Below are 20,685 nucleotides of genomic sequence, written 5' to 3' on the forward strand. Positions count from 1 at the left end.
ACAGACAATTCCGCTTTGCCCACACCAGGCACTGCGCTTGCGCAGAAACCGAATTCGGCAGAAGCGCAGGCGTTTGCGCATGCGCAGTACCGACAGCAGCGCCACCGCAGTAGCGTGACGTCAGTGAGATGAGTTGGTCTAAACTTCGTTTCACTTTAAGTCCAGACGCAGCCGACAGTACGAGCTGATGGACCAGTCAAAAAGGCACCATCATAGTGTGCGTCATTTTTTGTGCGTGTTCTATCATCGATAAACCAACTATAAACGGAGAAGACTTGGTGACTTACGCTTTTGACGCTAGAGGTTCATTTGGCGCTAGTGTCCATCCGACTTCCGAATGGCAAATTGAAGCAGACAGCAACCAGTCTATTTTTGTTGTGCTGCTGTGCATTCTTATGGGAAAACGCTCGTGCATTTTGTCTCTTCGACGGAAAATAACATGGAACACTTTTGTTATTTGGGTTTTATTCACATTGTAAAAGTGCAATTGCTTTAGTTAGCGCATTTTTCTTCATCAGTGAACGACGTTTACTTCGCTATATTTCAGGCCCAAGCCTCTGTTCCACAACAGGTGTGTAAAAACGAGCGGCGATTCTGAGCAAAATAACAATCGAAGGGAATATAGAGTGTGTTCAAGGCTCGCCAGCGTTCCGGTGACGCTTATATATTGCTATATGCCAGTCATGTCACTATATGAAAACGACCCCGTTTTGGATCTTTACGGGCGGTTAAATACATTCAAAACGTAAAGAATAAAGTATGTGGGCTATGAAAGTTTATATATATATATATATATATATATATATATATATATATATATATATATTTCTTAGGTTTCAAGCGTGCGGGGGACGTTTTAAACGTCGAACAAGCATATTCCCAAAGAGCAGAAAGATTAAAGCAGTACTTATTGAAAATCGAACTATATTATTTGGCATTCTATTTATTTTGATCGTACATGCACAGGGGGTTATTGATCCAGTGTTACTGCGTAGTTCTTGCCGTCCTTCGTAGTTTTCCAGAGGTCCTTCGTTCGTTTGGGACGTATATTTCCATGTTGAAAAGCACCGACGTCGTGTTCGCGCTAACAGTGTCCGACGGTGCACATAAATACATTTACGGAGCCGTTTCAGCCTCGTTTTTAATGCAATTAATTTGAAAGAAAACGTCGTCACTGACCAATTATTTCGTCTGCTTGACTGAGAAATGTCCCAAGCTACCTAGTACGTACAAATTATTCGGGATATTTGCTTTTATCATCGAGCGCAGGGAGAAAATGCACTCACTTTGTCCCATAGAAATGCATTACCGGAAGTCAGTTTTCGACTGGTTGCTGTCTGCTTCCATTTGCTGCAGCACACTAGCGTCAGTTGAACCTCTAACGTACATTATAATAACTCTATGAGCTGAAACGAAGTATAGCCTGAATTTTTAACGGGCACTGGTGTGTTTACCACGTCCAAAAAACGGGTCCCTCGGTTTCCGCTTGATAACGTCATAGAAGTGTCATGCTTTCGCCAATCGCGATCCTGGCGGCGTCCCAACAGCTGTGACGTATGTGGCAGACGCCTGTTCTGCTGCAGGTTGCTCTCCAGTGTGGCAGTCCACGGAAGCTCCGGCAGCCGGAAGTTAGGACGCCGTGAAGACAGAGACACTAGCGTTCGCTTGTGCTACTCGCAGGATCTCGTTAGCATCGACCAACCGCCAGGATGTGACATGCAACAACATGACATAGTGAGGCTCTTAAAGGGACCATGAAACAATTCTGAAATCGAATTTCATTCACCGATCGTCGTAAAAGGTGTGAAAAGAAACACAAAAAACACAAAAATAGGGAGCCAGAAAAAAATCAGCTTTCAAAAGAAAACTGGACTTTTTTGAGCCTTCTTTCCTTCAAAAACTCTCCGCCTTTTCACTGCGATGCATGCGCAGAACCGCAGCACATCAGCCGAATCCACGTCGCCTATTGGGTAAGAGCCTACGTCACCAGCACCGCGATCATGAACAATAAATAGCCAGCGAATGTTTCCTAAACGTTTTGTGAATTAATATTCAGATCCACATTTTGTAGCATAATTAGAGATGTGACGAAAATTGACAAATTTGATAATGCTGAGAGCCAAGCGCCATCTATCGTGTGGTAAACGAAGCAAGAGAAAGACCCTACTGTGTCGCTCAGTTGGCTGTTACTTCGTCGCGACGACCAACAAACGCTTATTTTTCTACGTGCTCTTCTCGCGCGTCCCGACTTCAAGCAGCAAGAAAAAAGTAATAATCACTTGAAACAGACCACGACGGACAAGAACGCCGGATCCACAAACACCCGAGACAAGCTACAACGGCCACGACTCCACCCCGACCAAGCGAGCTCGGCAGAAAAATAGGCCTAGCAGGCACTCCGACTCGGCGCAGCGTTGCTTCAACGGTACTTGGCCAAGACCGTCTGCTCACGACCGGCTGGCGTGCTGAATGGGGTATGCCCGCGCGACCCTTGTGGACCCTTCCCGTATTATAGTTTGATCGCTGACCTCATATTTAGATTAAGAGGTGAGGTCAATCTCTTCTTGTTATCTCCTGGTTTTCAGAGGCAGTGGTGACGAACACTGTCGTTGAAAAGGGATTCTCGTCGATTCTATCTTCTTGTTTTGTGTGATATATAGCTCAAATAAACGCCGTATGGATTACCTTCGTAACACGGCATGTACACTTTGTTATTAGTACGCCAATTTTCATTCTAACACGACTACACGTCACTGTCGAGCTATGACAGTTCGTGGGAGCTACGTGCGATGCCGGTCCAACCTTCCTTTGCCGAGTGTCACGTCAGTTGCAATCGTAAAAGATCGGTCGCGAAGCGCTTACCAACAGCGCGAATAGAGCACTTCCATCAAACGCGCGTGAACAGGTATTTACGTGGCTCTTGCAGACACTGTCGTAGTTCAAACGTATCGTTTTTAACGTTAGCTCGCTCGTGCATCTCCGAGGCCGCGAAAAACGCCGCGGCAATTTGTTTCCATCTACGTCGCTTTGCTAACGACTGACACGGGCCGCCTTTTACCAACAATGACAGTTGGGTTGAGAGTTCTGGAGTCTTCAACGGAAGACTCGCCGCACTTCCCAACAGGCAAACCGGCGTATGAAACTAGTCCCATGCTGTTGCTGTAGTGCAACATATCTCATTGAATTTCGCTCAGCCGCAGTGTGTCCAATGAGCGGCGCCGATTCAGAAAATACGTCGGTGACATCAGCCTTATCAGCGCTATCAGCGCAGTAAAACCTACCGGCGCACCCTCAACCCGCCACCACTAACGCTCCCATTCTCCTACTGCCGAGAGAACTTCCAGTTCCTGTGCCAGAGTACGTCACAACCGTCAAAATTACGGCGCAACTAGCTTTGCGGTCAGTTAGAGAAAAAATTAGTATTTCACTTTTTTTTTTTGTTTTTTTGTAGAACAAACTGAGACGAAAACGGATACCTGTTCGGCATTCAGTGAACGTTGAAGGTTTAATGTAAAAGTTCTGATGTATGGCAACATTAGATTACATCAGTCAGTCCCCCCCCCCCCCCCCCCCCCACATACACACACACACACACACACACACACACACACACACACACACGTCGTTCGAAGCGCCATCCAGATTTTCGTTTCATAGCTGTCCGCTCCACTGATGGAGAAGTGCTGGAACGCCATCTAGATGCCGTGTTTCAAAACGTGCGCATTCCATGCATCCATATCGAACGACGGGAGGCGAGCCGCGTCTATGAGCAGTTCTGTAACTGTGCTTCTCTAATAACGTTGATGCATGGGCAGCATAGGACGCTAAACACAGCAGTCGAAGACGCCCTCGAGGCACCATGGTCCGTAGCAGTACGAACGCACGCGGATACTTCGAAATTGGCGCGGACATTGGCATCTTCGCAGTTCGCCGTTACACCGATAGATGGTAGCATGGTTCACTACAGTTTCATTGGTTTGGGTTGGTTGATAGGTGTTTCGTCAGATATCTTTTGTTGTACACGCGGTTGTGCAAAACGACAGTTCGCCGAGCTGTAAGTAAAACGAGCGGCAAGTCGCTGAGAAACTAGCGCGAAAGTTACACGATATTAAGCAACGCGCACCGTAAAGCAAAAAGGCTTAGAAACTGACCATGCGACTCGTATCGTGAAGAGTATTTACGTACCTTAGATTGGTATTCCGTTTTTGCTCGGTGCCGAAGATCATTGACTTCTATCGCTCGAAGAAAGAATTCGCCCAGCGTTTGTATTGCCCTACTGTCGCTAGTTTAACCGCATCCAAGTTTCTCGCACCTCACTCCTGTAGAGCCGAAACCGATATCACCGCCACTTGGTTCCGTCTAAACCTATCCGGACAAACAACACGTCTGCCTAAAACACAATAGGTACTCGCTGAATTCCTTGATAAGCTTTTGGAAAACCCGGTTTATGAGTGTGACTGTTGAAATGACCTCTGATAATGTTATATATAAATAGCGAGAATAAAGCGGCAGCGATCGCGTTGCAAACGTTCGCGAAAGGTAGCGTTTACGATATTGTTCGACAGATGGCGACACCTCGAGCGCGGGCTCTCTATTGCGCTAGATAATGATATATTGGCGGGGTTTTTGAAAAGTGATTCGGGCTGCCAGTGCGGCGATTTCATGCTTTCTTTAGGTTTAACTTCACCGAAATTTATAACCAGCGCGGTGGACATGGCCTCAATCTGGTCACAGTCGTTGATGATGGAAACTTAGCAGGAATCCGGTGGCAGCTGTGGGAATTAGGGCGCCTTCATGTGTATACCCGCCGGCAATATGAAGGGGAACACCTCACCCGATTTCTTGCCTGTTTTACGGCTCCCTAAAGCTATATTAACTCTCAACGTCTCAAATGGTACGTGGCTTGGGGGTCTAAACTTTGCGTTCTAGCCCTCTTCTGGAACAGAGCTTGTTCCAAAACTTGCAGGAGCGTCAAAGACAAGAGGGCTGCTCACCTTCACATCGCTCGCGGCTTCATTTTCCTCCTAGTGTGTGCCTTTGGCAGTGGGTACAGTTGGAGTGCTTTTCTGTTTACGGTGATGCGCTAATAAAAAATGCGCTCAGAAGAAAAATACAAATAGCCAGTAACAACGACGCCCTCCTCCCCTTTCCCTTTTTTTATGGTAAATAAACGTTTTCTGGCTAACTGCCGCCGTAGAAGGCAACGCAAAGAACTCGTGCCGCAAGACGCCGTTTCACGCGCTCCAGAAGAAATATAAAGCGTCGCGAACAGAATGGTCAGATGTCATCGCGCCAGTCCGAACTAGCCGAGAAAGCAGACGATAGAAGTCACAGGCAGGTTTGTAAACGTAATTTATTGTCACCTATAAAACCGTGTTCATCGATCCGCACAAGAAAAAAAAAAAAAAAAAAAAAAGAATCCAGATCTCTGAGATGGCGCAGAGGGCGGCCATTTAATTGCTAACAAAATATACAAACTTTCAGACAGCTCTTTGCCTCTTGATAAGAAGCCCGCACGCGCAGCAGCGGTCGTCAAAAAGTGGAGATCACAGTCGGGACTAGACAAATAAAAGCTGGTTAAATTAAGAACTGTAGTGATATCTGCATTCATATACCTTTCGTGCGAGGTGGGAGGAAGTATTTTGCAATCTTATCACAGCATCAGCACAATAGTTTCAATAGTTTCCAAGAATAACATAAAAAAAAGGGGAAAAGAACCGAGCACACTTGCAAATACTGAGCCTGCATACAGTTCTATAAAACGACGCAGAAAGGGGGAATGCAGAAGGTTGTGTGTCGATCCCATTGTCCGTATACATATGCTACCAATCTCTATGCACTTCCAGGTGGGAAGGCATTTGGAGCAACCACTTGGCAAGGTTTCTGTTGCATACAGGTCTTCCTAGCCAAACTCAGAATTTGGAAATTAGTGGGCAGAAGTGAACACTAGTCAAGCATCTAGCGACAGAAGCGACCGTAAAAGAAAGAATTTAAAAGCCAATGGGCGAAAGAAAGAAAAAAACAGTAAGGTTCAGCTACAACGTTTTCGGAGGGATTATGAACAAATTGTTTCGAATCAGTCTCTAACGAGCGGTGTAAGGTTATGGGCCGAAATGCTGCCTACCCGGTGATTTCTAAACAGATTTACTACAGCGAACACCGCATCAGATAATTCTACCGACACTGCCAGCCTCTAAGATACTGGGTTCACTCCACAGCAAGAATTGCATACAGGTTACGGCGGGGGAATTTTCCGCAGGCTCAGGCAGCCAGACACCGATCGGTTACACAGGAAGACACAGAGAAATACAAGTCTGCTAAGTAGTTTGCTGTCGTTTTTTTCCTTTAGACGCCCCATAGAACAATGTCCTTTTTGCCAGAGGAAAAGTGTCACAAGTGCGGGAATCGGCAACATTACCCAACCAAAACTTTCGACAAACAATCGCTAGGGGCTATAAAGAAAAAAGAAGACAGTGAAGAGTCTTCCTCCCAACTACCTTGAAAAGTAACCAGTGCTTCCTGCGCTTCCACAACAAGCACAACAGAGGTAACGCAGCACTTGACAGATGACGGAATGTTCGGGCCGGAAGAGTTCTGCTGCCAGGGAAATGTGCCAAAAGTGTGAGTTTGCTCGGCTAGAGCAAGGCTGCCACAAGGGACGAGAGGATGAAGTAGCTACCGAAAAACGGAGAACCAGCAGTTCCCCAATCCATCGGCGAACATACGTCGCCACTGCGCGTCTCTGGAGCGCCAATCTTGCTGTTGTGCAGCTTTGGGAGAGGCACTCTTTCCGGCAAGTGGCACTTTTAGTACTAAAATTAGAGGAATTTACTTTTTGTGCAAGACTGCTTTCGAAACGACAAACCCTGCGTCAGAACTCCACCTCGATCCGAATTCCGCTGCCATTGTTCTTAACACCGGTGCACTTCACCGAAACTCTCGTTAGGGGGATCGGGAGGCACCATCTTCGTTCTTCCAATAAGGTACGCGAATTTGGCTTATTCGCCATTTCCACGGAAACGACGAACAGTACAGCACTGTGCTTTCTTAAAAAATATTTGAAGATATATATGTAGCTCTCGTGCCTTTCTGACAAGGACGGCTGATCCACGCTTAAATGTTTTAAGATGCCATTAGCGAAACTCGAAAAAAATTAAAAAGTGACAAAAAAGGGGGCAACAAAAAAAAGAAAAACAATGATCGGCCCATGAAATTCAAAGAATTAAAAAAAAAAATGTTGGAACGCTGGGAAAGATTTCTTACATATGCAACTTCTAAGTAAGAAAACGGAAATACTAAAATGAAAAAGAAAAAAAATGAAAACACACTACATACCTAATAAAATGGGGCAAACAGCACTGTAATCAATATACAGACAAGTAAAACAAAACAAAAAAAAACACGAAAAAGAAAGAGTATTTACCATCGTTTTGCTTGGTAGTCCCACACAAAATCCCAGTTTCCCCCCCCCCCCCCTCTCCTTCCCCGACACCCCACCCCCATTGCCTCGTAAGCTAATAAATTAGAAAATGGTGCACGCAAGCGATCGGCCGACCCATCCGACACTGGAGATGACGACGTCCGCTGGTCGTTGAAGAAAATGATACAAAAAAAAAAAAAGTAAGGAAAAATATGAAGGTGCATGCAAGTCCTTGGGAAAGAACAAAAAAAAAAAACGCGAAAACACACACACAATGTTGCCAGGCCGCCAGCAGGAGAAGGAGACAAAGAAAGACGGACTGTCAGATGCGAGCGTCTTGCTCCCTCGGGGGAATCCTGCCACCGTGGAGAGAAGAGTGTCGTTCCTCAAGAGAGAGGTGAGAGTCCAGCGGAGAAAACACCAACGTCTTCGGGGAGTCACGTCATGTACCGCATCAGCGCCCGCAGTGCATAGAGCAGTTCCGCTTGCATCCGTGCTTCCAAGATCATGATTGTGACGTGCACCTGCGAAGGAGACAACAAAGGACCTGGCATCAGGACGACAGCCGAGAGTTTACCGCGCCGAAAACTGCGACAACCGTTCAGTCCCCCGCTCGCACACGCAGCAACTGGTTCCCAGGCGCCTAATCGTTGAGTGCCCCCTTCCCCAAGCTCGAAACAAGACGAAGGAAACTCACTGAAGAGTTTCCAGTGCCATCCTACTACCAGCATGGGATATTGTGAAATTGAGCTTTCTAGCAGTTTTGATGTGCGAGAGGAAGAAAGCTCGGTGACGAGAGGAGAAAAAGGAGCGCCAGGTCAGCGCTACGCCAGCGAGTTGGGGAAAGGAAGCACGCACCTTTTCGGAGTACTTGAACTCCCTCATGACGTTGTCGTAGTCCTCCTTGGTCATGCGGTCTGGGTAGCAGCAGACGGCCTTGATGTACTCCTTGAGGTCCCTGTCCAGGAGCTCGTTGACCTCCCGGTAGTCGTAGTCGTCGTGCCTGATGCCGTAGATGCACTGGATGTAGTTCCACACAGCCCGACGGAACATGGACGTGTCCACGTTCGTCTGGCTGCCCATGCTAAAAGGACGCAAAACGGGAAAACCCACGTCAGGCTTGCTGTGAACTCCGAACGAGAAACAAGGTGCAGCAGCAATTGTTCAGACGTAAACACTCGTGCGAAGCGGACACATTAGGCGAGGAATGGGAGCAGAGAAACCCAATGTGAATTTTGAATGTCCAGCACAGTGCATTTTGTCGCTAGACAGGGTGCAGTCTTTTGGAACAACTTGTTAAAAGAAAAACAAAACACCTCATAGATAGAGGCACCTTGAAATATCGGGAAAGCAGTCTGTCATCATTTCAGAATGTCCTCTAAAAATCGGCAGCCAATTTAGCCATCAATAGCTAGGTCCACACCACTTGCAGAGCAAAAGTAACAAGAACTTTAACACCTTTACTGTTTTGGAAGAGCCTAGCTCATCCCCAGAGCCGTCGCCAAACCGTTTAGGGCTAGTGTAGCTCGTTCGCACACCCTCGCTTGCCCCTTGGCTGTTTTGGACGACCCAGGTTCATTTAGGACTTTGTTTGCGGCACTGCCGAGAGATGGCAGCATGTTTTTTTTATTGTACTTTTCTAAAAACGGCGACTGACAAATTTCAGAGAAGTGGTTGAGGGTCAAAAACTGCCAAAAATAAAATAAAGAATTAATGGGTTAACTAGTAAATTTCAAGTGAGGTACAATATGCGTGCGATAATTCAAACTGATATTTTGTACTTCTGGTTAATTCAAACAAATATAACCATTTTGGTTGTCCCACTATGTTCTTAACGTATTCATAAAGCGCTGAATTCAAGTCGAGTTTTCGTGAATTTCATAATTTAGTTCCCACAACCCCGTTGAGTGCACTTCTCTCCTAGCACTGGCACACTGCAAAGAGGCAACACCCGAGGTGCTTGCTTCCGTGGGTGCTGCTTCTCCGCAGTGAACCGGTGCTCGGTGACAAGCGCACGCAACGGGGTTCAAGCAGGGCACACACAAGTTATGAAAACGGGCATTACGCAGAAACTGCCACAGCAACTTGTGCAAACACTGTGACATGATGGTATGGCATAGGTCCACGTCAGTGTCCGCGCAAGTTGCTACGAAAACTGCCGCATCATAACTTTCTCTTGCATCGTTTTAGATGAATTTCTGATAATTCAAACAAAATATGTGGCGTCCTGGAAGTTGAATTAACGAGTCTACTGTAGCTCTACATAGTAGCCGTTAAAAAATACCACCACCAAACTTCAATCTTGTCGGTAGACGCAAGGAGGCATGCTGAACAAGCAGCTTAAAAGTTTCACTGTCAAATGTAAAATGCTATGCAACATTTGATACGGCGATCCCCAACCTCATGGAATTAAACTTTCACGAGAAACCCGAAGCCTCGTGCAATAAGGTTCCACTCTATAAGATAGCCAAACTAGTTACCTTCCCTTACTCCAAAGCCTCATCCCTACCCCATGAAACCCACTGCTTTCGTGATCAGCATTACTGGCTTCGTCAATACCTTGCACTTTTATATACTTGGTTTCGTCATAGCTCCAAGTGCAGCAGACTCCAAAAATTGGGGCTTAATCCGACGGTGTCGCAACGCTTGGTCTCTGCCCGAGCGTTATCATTGGTCGATCCAATCCAAGTGCGTCGTGACTGAAAGCTTTCAGCTTTTTGTCTAAATGTCCCCCGGCTTTTAAATTCACTCCAGTTAGAAAGAAATCGAGCACAATGTAAATTTTTGCCACGTTTCCAAGAGCGCTACAAGATCATAATGCTAATGTCCATACAGTCAGTTCGACGCACACACCGCCGAGCAACATTAAGAGCAGAGGGTCTATCACAAAAGCTCAGTATGTGCACCGGTTCTGGGTAGGGCAACTCACGTGTAATAGGTCAGGTTGTAGGCGACCTTGAACTTCTCGTTGAGCAGCTCGCCCACATCGTTGTAGAGCCTGTTGACCAGGGAGTAGCCGTGGTCTTCCCAAGAGTAGTCCTGCACCCTGAATGTGGGGATCTCCGACACTTCCCGCCTTGCAAAGTCCTGGTACCCGAACTCAGCGTCCGTGACAAAGTGGGAAAGGTCGCTCCTGGGCACGCTCCTGCGGGCGGCCGAGAGCTCGCCCCCGTTGCACTCCGTCTGGAAGCAGCGCGCCCTCTCCTCCAGCGTCGGCTCATCTGACCGCTGCTCCGAGATGCTTTTCATCTTTTGCATAAGGGTCTCCACCGTTGTCTGGCCGTTCTGCAGAATGGGAGAAAAAGAAGGGAACATAAAAACACTGTTCAGTAAGTCGCGCGAAATTCGGTACACACACGCTTACCGTACCACAGGATAAACAGCTGAAGTATGCGGCTCGTACAAGACGTCGGCGCTAATGGCATATTCAGGTTTCCAGTTTCCCAACTTCTATCTCCCAGATATGTTTGCAAGACTAGTTCAGAAACTCTGAACCGTAGCTTTGCGTTGCAAACTAACGAGAGTGAACAGTGGCCTGCTGCCATTTAGAATGCCCAAACCCAGCCAGGCTTGTGCAAACTGGAATTTATACTTCGGTCGTCCACCGACAGGGATACGAGTTTCGACCAATAGACTGCCTAGCTTGGCCTCAAATGCAAAAGTGAAGGTCTTTAATAAACTTTTGCAAGCAGAGGCCGTGCTTCGAGAGCTAGTCTGTCCACTGTGGATGGAAAACACTCTGTCAGGGCACCACTCTGGAAACCGTGCGTACACCTCAACAGTGCTCGGTGACCAGACGACCTTCCCATGCTGCAGCAAGATGGCGGACCCCAGAGGCCGTACTCGCAAATGCGTCTAGTTGGCGACAGCTTAACACAATAGAAGCTCCACCTAGAGCAAAGACTAGTTGCCCTTCGCCATACGTTGGCGGCCCATGCACACTAGACGCCCAAGTGTCATCACGGATAGAAAACTCGCGCCAGAGGCAAGGTTACTACTGCATCTTTAAAATGTTGCAGGCATGTCAATCACACTACCCTGTGGTACAGCCATGCATATCATGACACGTGTCATAAAGTGAACAGCCGCAATATGTCAGGTCCTCTGTCCCCTCCCAACCCCCTAATTCTGCTTTGGTCATCGGAACATTCCAGGTATGCCCAGCTTCCACCTCTTGATAGACATTCCACGATTGCAGAGTCAACAGAGTGTCAACGACGTACCTTCAGGCTTGGCACTGTGCTCCCATCTCCATTGGCACTGTACACTGCACTGCCGACGTCGTCCTCCATGTCAGCATTGATGCCACAGCCAAAGACGAAGCTGGACAGTGCATGGAAGTGGGCAAGGATCACAATGGCCTGCACCACCTCCGACAAGGACCAGTTGTTCTTCCCTTTGGTTAGCTTCTGCAAAAGAAAACACGGCAGAGCAGTTTTAACAGACCAGCCATGAGATGAGGACGTCCAAAGTCTGCAGAGGAGTCTCCAGACCCAATCACGAGAAGCTGAGCAAATATTGCTGGTAGCTCTTACTCGGAAGGCAGTGTAGTGTATGTGTACCGCAAGGTATTAAACGGGCACTAAATTACTTGTGACAGTCTAGCTATGGTCATAACTCAATTTTATGGGCTCTAAACAACCTAAAAAAGAAACAATTTCTCTATTAAAATCGGTATCAAAAGATTGACTACCTCGGAACTACCATATTTACACGAGTGTAAACCAACTCAATTGGAAGCTTTAAGGGCGCGTTTTACAGAGAACACGTGAGAAAGGCAGGGAGTCTTTCGAAATCCCAGCCTCCAGCACGTGCTTGATGCCTTCTGGCGTGCCTCGGCTGAGCATGCACGCACAAGGTGCATGAGATGCCCAAGCGTTATTGAAACTGGAAGCTGATGCTGGAGGCGGGACAACTGAAGCTACTCCGTCCTCACTGTCCCTGATTAGAGACTATGGTTTGTCCGCATTGGTGTCGTCCTTCCCGTCATGATCACTGCTACGTTTTCAAAAGCTTGTCAGCGGCGACCAACGAAATCTCGCACTTCAAAAATGACAGCACCAACTGCATCTTCCCCACTTCCTGGGTGATCGCGTCGCATGTCACAGGCAGGGACCGATTGCACACTTCTGCGACGTAAATTGCAAGCCTGACCTATAACTCCGGTAGGCATCCAGACATGTCCAGACTTTTGCCTGCGGAAGCCTCCTCGTTTTCCGTCTCAGTTAATTAAGTTCCTACGCCGTCGCAGTTAAGTTCCTACGCCATTGCAGATGTCAATGGAGCACCACCTACTCCGAAGGGTCGAAGCTGCATTCAGCAGCACAGTTGTTTGTTGCTTTTGGATGAAGAATGGCCAAAAACGAGCGCCGAGAGCCTAAACTGCTCGAATCACGCGTGTCAATACAGAGAAACATAGATGTTGCTCCAGCATGATCTCGACACCCGATCAAACGACGTGGGACCGTGAATTGTGCGAAAAAGAGCAAAAGGCAGCAGCAGGGAGTGAGGCTGTTCCAGCGGCCATTCTAGAGTAACTCTTACATCAAATGCCACCACCCCCGGGAATCGGGCACGTTGTGCACCGTTCACCGCCGTACATTTGGGTTAATTAGCAAATCGCTATCAATAATACTCGTTTGTGCAAATAATGAAAAAAAAAAAAATTTTTAAATGAGCACACAGAATGAGGCAGGGCCCTGCCCTTCCTCGTCCAATAGTGACATCTGGTGCCAATCTTTTGATATCAATTTTGATAAAGAAATCTGCCACGCATGAATGTAATATGGCATAATGAAATATGGCAGAAAGCAGTGTGTTGCTCCTTTAAGCAAACGAAAAGACTGATAAAACTATTTGCCCCAAAATGGCACATTATTTACCCTCACCCACACTAACCCTGGTGGATCCCTGGCGTCTCATGATAACGAAGACCCAAGGTGGATGGTCTCATTTCAATCTGCCCTTACAACTCCACTACAGCGCCGAGTGAAGTCGAGAGCTGCTTACAGCCCGTCCCTCTTAACCTTCCATGGTGGTCGAAGAACCACAGGGCCGGTTCGCTAATCAGTGCAGGTATTTCTCCCTGGGGATAACTCAACTGCAAAATAGGTGTTGAAGTCGTGTGACCGGCTTTGTGCAGAGAAAGTACCAAGCGTTCCAGCCAATTCCCTAGCAGATGTACAGCTTTTTTATCGTTTCCTGCAAGTCTCGCTTAAGATGCTTACATTTCAAGCCTCTTCAACCTTCGTCCACGCGCAGAGTCTGACTCGAGGATGGACTTACGACAGCCATTTGCCCACAATGCTAGTCGCCCTTAGCTCCTTGTCCTCAAGGAGCAAGTCACGTGACCTCAAAGTTCCTCGTTGCAAGTCTGTTAACTGCTGGGAGAGATACCTGCTGCAGACCAGCAAACCAGCCCAGAAATCTATCACCGGAGTCGGAAAGCTAACCAAGCTACAGCGAAGGCACGTCGGTCCCAGCAGGAGCCAACTCGCGGGGAGAGTACCGACCTCTATGTGGTCCTTGGAAATGAGCCAGGGCCTGTGAGCGAGGATTTTGTTGATCTCGTCCAGGTCCCTGAGCTTCTTTGGAATGCAGTGCAGGCCCTGGAGCCACGACTTGTCACCCGCAACGTCCGGGGAGAGGAACGCCTCACGCTGCTTATTCACCAGGTAGCTGCAGTTGTGCCTCGCAGCTGCCTGGAGAGGCCGAGGGAAAACCACCAGTGGTTAGACAACTCACAATGCATGGAGAGACGGCACTAATATAGACCCTTTATCAAACGTCAAAGCTATTTAGTGGCAGTCTGAAATGCTACAATATTGCCGCTCTAGAAGAGACGGAGAACAAGCTCACTTAAATGGAGCATCCTTGACTTGGTGAATCGAAGGCAAGGTGAAATGACAGACTTGTTAGAAATTCTGCTCTATGCTGTCGAAGATCTTCCCTATCCTGGTGTGGAGGAGCTGAGTAGTGCCGATGTTAGGTTAAGGTTTGGCTCTGGACAGTGTGGATAGACTGACATTTGGAAAGGCGAGAGGCATGCTGCTCACCACTTCGCGACTGCACATTGCAAGTCAAAGATTTATTGTAACACATTAGCCGGTAGTTATATTTGAGCAACATGAGAGACTGTGTAAAGAACATGTGCCAGGGGAAACATTTTCTTTGTTTACTACATATAACTGAATGTAGTTTTTAGACGTTATATGACGTGATCTCCTAATAAATCTGGTGCTGGTTTTGATATAGCTTTTTTCACGTTCTGGATGTAATGCTCAAGCAAAATTTCCAGGTTCTTGCACAGATGGGGCAAGGCAACAAACTTAAGAGCTAGCAAAATTAGCTAATTATCTCCTTTTGAACCACTGAGTGCGATTAACAAAGATATGTGAGAGACCTCTTTTATTTTAAAATTATTGAAGATTTCGAATATACCACTTTGAAGGGATTAGCGAAAAGTTCCTTAACTTTTGAAGGGATTAGCGAAAATTTCCTTAACTTTCCATGAATACAAAATATGCACTAACGAAACATTGATCTTTGCATTCTACATGTCCTAAAGGATATGCACATAAAATTTTGTTGTGATAGGACAATATTGTTAAGAAAAATTGTTATCCTCTAATATATCACCCTGGAAATTGAAATCACAATTTTTTCTTAGTTTTGTTTTTTTTGTTTTGCATCTGCATGTGCCATAGGTCTTCTGCAATCATTACTTTCCAATGTTTTTGTGGGGACTAATCAACTCCCCGAGCCTTGATTGCTCGCTTGCATTTATAATCTCAATATCTTACTTGTGGCCTCCAAATTATTTCATGTGTCAAGCAAAACTTGGCGAAAATAGCACTGAAGCTCCAAGTGCACCACAACTGGTGTACTGAGAAAGGAACGAGCATAAAGTCCGTAAATGACCAACAGGTTCAATTTTTGAAAGTTGAAAACTGTAAAATGTGTTCAACAAAATGGTTTCCCTCAGCAAATACTCTGCTTAAGAACAGAAGTATTTAATTATTTTATTGGGCAAGGTGCTCAATAAAATAAGAAGCAGCTAAAAACCTATAAAATCTGACGACGCATTACCTCATCATTTGGATAGAGTCTCTCTGGACTGGTTACATACAGTCTCCCTCTCCTTCAAACAGCTTTACAATGTTCTCCAGAACAGGCCCACCGAATCTCTTGGCTCTCAGAATTCTAGTTGTGGAATATTTGCTATTACTAGTATTTTCACTTTGTCCTAGGATGACTTTCTTTGCATCTTTTCAGTGCCTGCATGCTGGTACCGAGTGCTACAAAAAAGTGGCATACCCCTAAGGAGAAGAATGTTAACGCATTCAAATGTGGCTCAATTCGCTAAGCATTGTAAAGAACATAGGCCATACACCCCATCTCGGAGGTACAATGTTCACCGAACAGAGGGAGAGAGGGAGGGAGGGAAGGGGGGGGGGCAGAATTTACATGCGTAAAGTCATTGGCTCACCATAATGGCGATATAGTGTCTTTGGTCATAAGGGAGGGGTCCATCGTTCTTGAGAATGAAGTTCTGAGTCTTGAGAAATGGACCCTGGTACGAAGCATGGTATCCCATGAGCAGATCCAGGTGACTGCTTTGGCAGAGGGCGTCGATGAACAGAACTTGAGTCTGTCGGCGAAACAAAATATGTTCCAGATACAGATGTGATCCCAATTCAAATAAAATCAGTTTATTTCCCACCTAGAATGTTTGGTAACCAATAAAATAAAAAATAATCGCCGCGACGGTTTATTATTTTTTTTTAAAATATTTCGGTGCATGGTCATTGGTTACCTGTACATTTCTAACACGGCCCCGCTCTGACCCAAACAGAATTTACGTTCATGTTAATACAGCATAAGGTAGGTTTGCCTTCGAGGTGCGGCAACACTGGTTTATGCTGTAGAAGTGTAGCTACTAGCCAGGCTAGATCCAGCGCTGCTGAGATCCCCCGATACAAAGGGGTTAGCCCCAAATCCAATCCAATCCAAAGGAGAAATTTAGCCAGTGCAGTATGACTGCTAGCCTGGAGTCCTCAACGCGTATCAAGCAGTAGCGATACACCCACTGTGTCCCATCAATGGTCTTTCAGCTGGCTGGAGTACGCAATACAACACATCGAGTCGGGCTGTCAAGATTGGTGCTCCTAGTCACGCACTCTGAATAAGGCGACTTGACTTTCGCGCTAAACGTATCGCTCACTTCCCACTGTGGAGCCTACTGCTTCCTCAAGTTTTATTGAACTTATCTGGGATGTTCAAATAAATAAACATTTACTTCGAGACCCAGTCGTCCTTTTCTTTGTATTTAAGTGGTCTAATGCCCCCTCACCGGTTTCGAACTGACTAAAATAAAATTAAACGTCTGGAGATAGCGCAAACAGGATTTCGATCGAAATGTTTATTGTTTAATGAAGCGAGCTATTTTTACTAGAAAGAAAAAAAAGCTCGATACCTTGCTGAAAACAACATTTGACAAAGGGTGGCGTCATTACCCTAATGGGCTTGACTTCTGAAATCCTCCGACAACGCACAGTCCACAAAATAAAACGAACCCCAGGTCTTTTTTAACGAGTCGCGTGAATTGGATTCGTCTGTCGAAGCTTTGTCAACTACGGAATCCCCTCTGGGAAACAGTCTAAGCGGCCAAACTCGTAACGGCCGTTGGCGACCGAGAACTCGAAATTGAAATAGCGCATCAAAATCGATACCGAAACTGCGACAGAACCGGAAAGAAAATCAGCGCAGGCGGATGTCGGAGTTTCGTCTGCTACGATCAGATGCTCGAGGTAGACGCCGGTTTCCCCACTGCAGGCGCACAAAGAGCCCCATATTTCAGTGTTTCTCAAACAACGCCAAGAACTTATATTGAACGTGAAGCAGTCGAGAAGGCAACAGAAAAAGGAGTGTATTCAGCGTTCCTTTTATTTTCTCATTCGTTTTGTGCCGGGGATGCCCGACCGCCGCAAAAAAAGACAAAAGCGAGCAGAAAAAGGCCTAGCAAGAAGCCGCCGCGATCCTAACCGACCGGTTGGGGGCGACACTGGGAGTCCCTACGTCGCCGCAACCAATGGGCACCGAGCCGGTGCTGTTGCTATGGCTTGGAGTACGCGAGAGCTCGATCGAAAACCTGAATCCCACAAAGAGAAGAAAGCACCCCGCACGTCCCCTTCCCCCCCTCTGGACAATAGAGGCGTTCGCAACTTCGGAGGGGGAATTAAAGAAGAGATGCGGTCTTTGGGGAGTGCAACACGCTAACAGACAACAGATTCGGGCAGCGATAAAATGCTGGAGGAAAAGTTGACGGCCGAGCGTTGACGCGAACAGCCGATGTCAACGACACGGGGAACAAGGAACAAACTCGGTCGCGAATAGTCGGCGAGACCTTGTTTTCTGAGCGACACAAACCGGCCTGCTTATTTTCTTTTGTCGGGCGGACCTCTTCCGCGAGCACTGGATCGGCCGAATGCCGAAGCGCAACGTTCCTCGGGAGTTTCGTCAGCCGCCGGTCGGCGTGCCTCACTGGCAAGCAGCAGCGTGTTCGTACCGGTCGCAACATGCCCGGACATGACGTGACGGGAGAAAGATGCCGGCCGACGGAAAACAAGAAAAGGAAAAATGCGTCACGCCGAATAACTCAGGAATTGGATCAGCAGTTGGAGTCGCTTTAGTATTTTTTTTTTTTTCGCTCTAGAGGAAACGCTTGCGAGGTGTCCCCCCCGCCGCTTGCCTTTCCTCGATTTGCGTCAGCGCGGCGGAGTCTCTCTTCGATGCACCAACGACTAAAAGTGTGCCAAGACTCGAAAAACAAAAATATATATATATATATTTATATATATGCCGGTGTCGAAGTAACGAGAAGCGATGTGCGGAGGGTTCCTCGTGTGGAGCATCGCGGACACGGAAGCGAGAAGGCTTACAAGGCCGAGCGAGAGGTCAAATGCAATCGGGAGCTATAAGGGGCCAAGCTAGACAATAGGCGGTTGCATTGCATAACAGAATCACGAAAAAATGCACGATAATACGGTTATTCTCCTGGCCTAAAACAACGAAATCGAACAAAAGCACGCGTCAAATTAAATAGGAGATCAGTTTTTGTTCACAAAGGCAGAGTACGGGTTGCCACAAAACCCGACTTAAAAAACTCGCAAAGACAGAGGAACGCCGTCGGGTACTCACGTTTCTGATTCCCATTTGACCCATGGTATGACTCGTATCGTGCAGCGGACTATTCTTGCGGCAGGGCAGAATCATGGGCATCCACACAGGCCTTTGTGTTCGAGGCGAAGTTCCCGTGCCGCCGTTGCCACCGCACGACTAGCCGTCCAAGCCGAGAAAAGCGAAGACGGGTACCCTGTGTACACCACGCACACGCACGCAAAACACATTCACTGCTAGCAGTCGATCGCCAGATCACCACTGCAAACGTCCGTCATCCTAGAAGTGTCCCTTTAGATATATCCTACGAGAAGGGAAGAGGGGGGTAGTAGCAGCTCCCGGGAGCGAAAAAAACGCACGACCGCACGCACTCACACACTCATACGAACTACCACCTATGCTGCCATTCTCAATAATGAACGGCCGGCGGCCGTATCAGCTGGACTAGTAAACAGCTGAAAATCAGGAGATCCGTGAGCGACCAATCGCCGAGCGCCGGGAAAGAGGAGCGCGAGCGAGCTAGCGCCCTCACGCGGCCGTTGCCATGGCGACGCGTTGGAGAGCCGGTTTGTTCACTACATAAACGGAGCGGCTGAACTCGCTGCGCGCCGGGCTGCTTCTCTTTGTCTAGCCACTGCCCAGTGCAGTAAAAAACCCATATTACACAATCTCCTGCACGTCTCACCCTGTTTGTTAAAAGGTCTGTTCGATCCATATTCAGTCATGTGCCCGTTTGTCAAGGTATATGGGCTTTTCAAGCGTCACCCAAGGATTCACGTCTCCTGGAACAAAGTTGCAGGAATTTAGTGAGCCCATAAATTACTATTTAAAGCTCATAAAGGAGTCCGACGCAATCAAACCTAGAATGTAGCACTAGCACTGTGCAGAGCACAGAGGTTGATTGAGCCCCTGTTTGTCTTACTGCCGCTCCGTTTAAACGGATTGCCCCGCATTGCAGCGGCCAGCGGAAAATTTCCGTTCGAAGCGGCGGCGCCACAGTCGCCTTTACCGGCGAGTTTGTCGAGAAAAACATCGCCCCATTCTTCGGAGCGGCGCCAGGCTGGTGACTTCAGCGTGCTCGTATTTGAGTTTGAAGCCGTGTGCGGTGTTCCTTAGTTATGTAATAATGCATTTCGTGTATGGCTCAAGGAGCGTCAGCCGGCGACTCGCCGGCGTGAAGAATGTGCAGCGCTGGCACAAGCAGCAAGGATATTTGATGGGACTCATCTGGTGATACTTCTTTCTTTCCAGTGGTGCCATCGTCTTTGTTCGAATAAAGTAAGCGCTTTGGAGCTTTTTCTTTTTCAAGTCGGTGGTCTCTTCTCTCTTTTGCTTCTCAATCTGATTAGCTCTTGAGATACTGTAGTCAATAGGCGCATTCATCCTCAGCCAAGTACTATCAGGCTAGCTTTTCTTGTCGGTTTTCACTTGAACCGCACAGCCGGCCGACGTTTACGACAGTCCAACACGGCTCCGACCAAAACTTCCAATAAAAAAATAAATAAATAAACTGAGGGTTTGTTTGTCCTAGGTCTCTTGTCAGGATTTTTTCTTTTTGTTTACCTTTCTCGTACCAGATTCGTGAAGCGAGCGGGATAATGTTGCATTCTCTTCGAGTACCACGTGGGAATTTGATCACCTCCGCGGCAGGGGACCGGCTTGGGCACACCGGATGTTCGCTATCGTTGAACCGCCAAATATCGCATTGATAATGTAACGAAATGAACTAATATATAAAGAAAAAAAAATTTTCGTAGAAACTTTTTTTTTTTTTTTTTTTTGCTTTTGCGGGTTCTTTATCGCACAATCAGAGAAAGTAAGTTGGTAGCTTCGGAAGCTTCAGGACTGCCCCCCCCCCCCCCCCCCCCCCAAAAAAAGAAAAAAAAAAACAAACAAAACTAATAAAGCAGTATTTTTTTTTTTTTTTTTTTTTTTTTTTTTTTTTTTTTTTTTACTGGCGTGGTGTGTTACGCGAGCTGCAAAGACTCTACCACTCGCCAAATGGAGGACAAGCTTGAGATTACATCTGCGTCGCATTGTAGCGGAATTACCGCGTTTCGCTCAAGCTCCCCGGTGGAAAGTTCCTC

The 20,685-nt window shown here is 47.1% G+C and overlaps 2 protein-coding genes across 4 annotated transcripts in view; both read right to left on the reverse strand.

The window, feature by feature from the left end:
• Window positions 1-4,583, reverse strand: part of LOC8039086 (major facilitator superfamily domain-containing protein 6) — an 81,408-nt gene extending 76,825 nt beyond the window's left edge. The window contains exon 1 of one of the 3 annotated variants that reach the window (XM_042291782.1): window positions 4,186-4,583. Coding sequence is in view for 1 of the 3 variants with exons in the window: in XM_042291783.1 (XP_042147717.1) it covers window positions 4,186-4,226 (41 nt within the window). In the remaining 2 variants the exon portion in view is untranslated. The remainder of the gene's footprint in view (window positions 1-4,185) is intronic. The other 2 variants (XM_042291781.1, XM_042291783.1) reach the window with 2 other exon arrangements.
• Window positions 4,584-5,335: 752 nt separating this feature from the next.
• LOC121836714 (sestrin homolog) lies at window positions 5,336-19,062 on the reverse strand. The gene is made up of 7 exons (XM_042291785.1): window positions 18,620-19,062; window positions 15,909-16,070; window positions 13,933-14,121; window positions 11,644-11,829; window positions 10,350-10,705; window positions 8,279-8,504; window positions 5,336-7,944 (listed from the first exon to the last, which is right to left on the reverse strand). The coding sequence occupies exons 1-7, from the start codon at window positions 18,698-18,700 to the stop codon at window positions 7,858-7,860; spliced, it is 1,287 nt and encodes a 428-aa protein (XP_042147719.1). The 5' UTR covers window positions 18,701-19,062; the 3' UTR covers window positions 5,336-7,857.
• Window positions 19,063-20,685: the final 1,623 nt, after the last annotated feature.

This window comes from Ixodes scapularis, unplaced genomic scaffold, assembly GCF_016920785.2.
Source record: "Ixodes scapularis isolate PalLabHiFi unplaced genomic scaffold, ASM1692078v2 PGA_scaffold2__306_contigs__length_199485367, whole genome shotgun sequence".
Lineage (NCBI taxonomy): Eukaryota > Metazoa > Arthropoda > Arachnida > Ixodida > Ixodidae > Ixodes > Ixodes scapularis.

What these genes read in the sequence shown, in the direction of transcription:
- LOC121836714 (XM_042291785.1), bottom strand. Translation starts at nt 18,700, where the DNA reads ATGCCCATGATTCTGCCCTGCCGCAAGAATAGTCCGCTGCACGATACG. An exon ending in TACAACCTGACCTATTACAC is followed by an intron (nt 8,505 to 10,349) that starts GTGAGTTGCCCT and finishes GCGTCCTTTTAG; the next exon opens with CATGGGCAGCCAGACGAACG. An exon ending in AGTTCAAGTACTCCGAAAAG is followed by an intron (nt 7,945 to 8,278) that starts GTGCGTGCTTCC and finishes TCTCCTTCGCAG; the next exon opens with GTGCACGTCACAATCATGAT.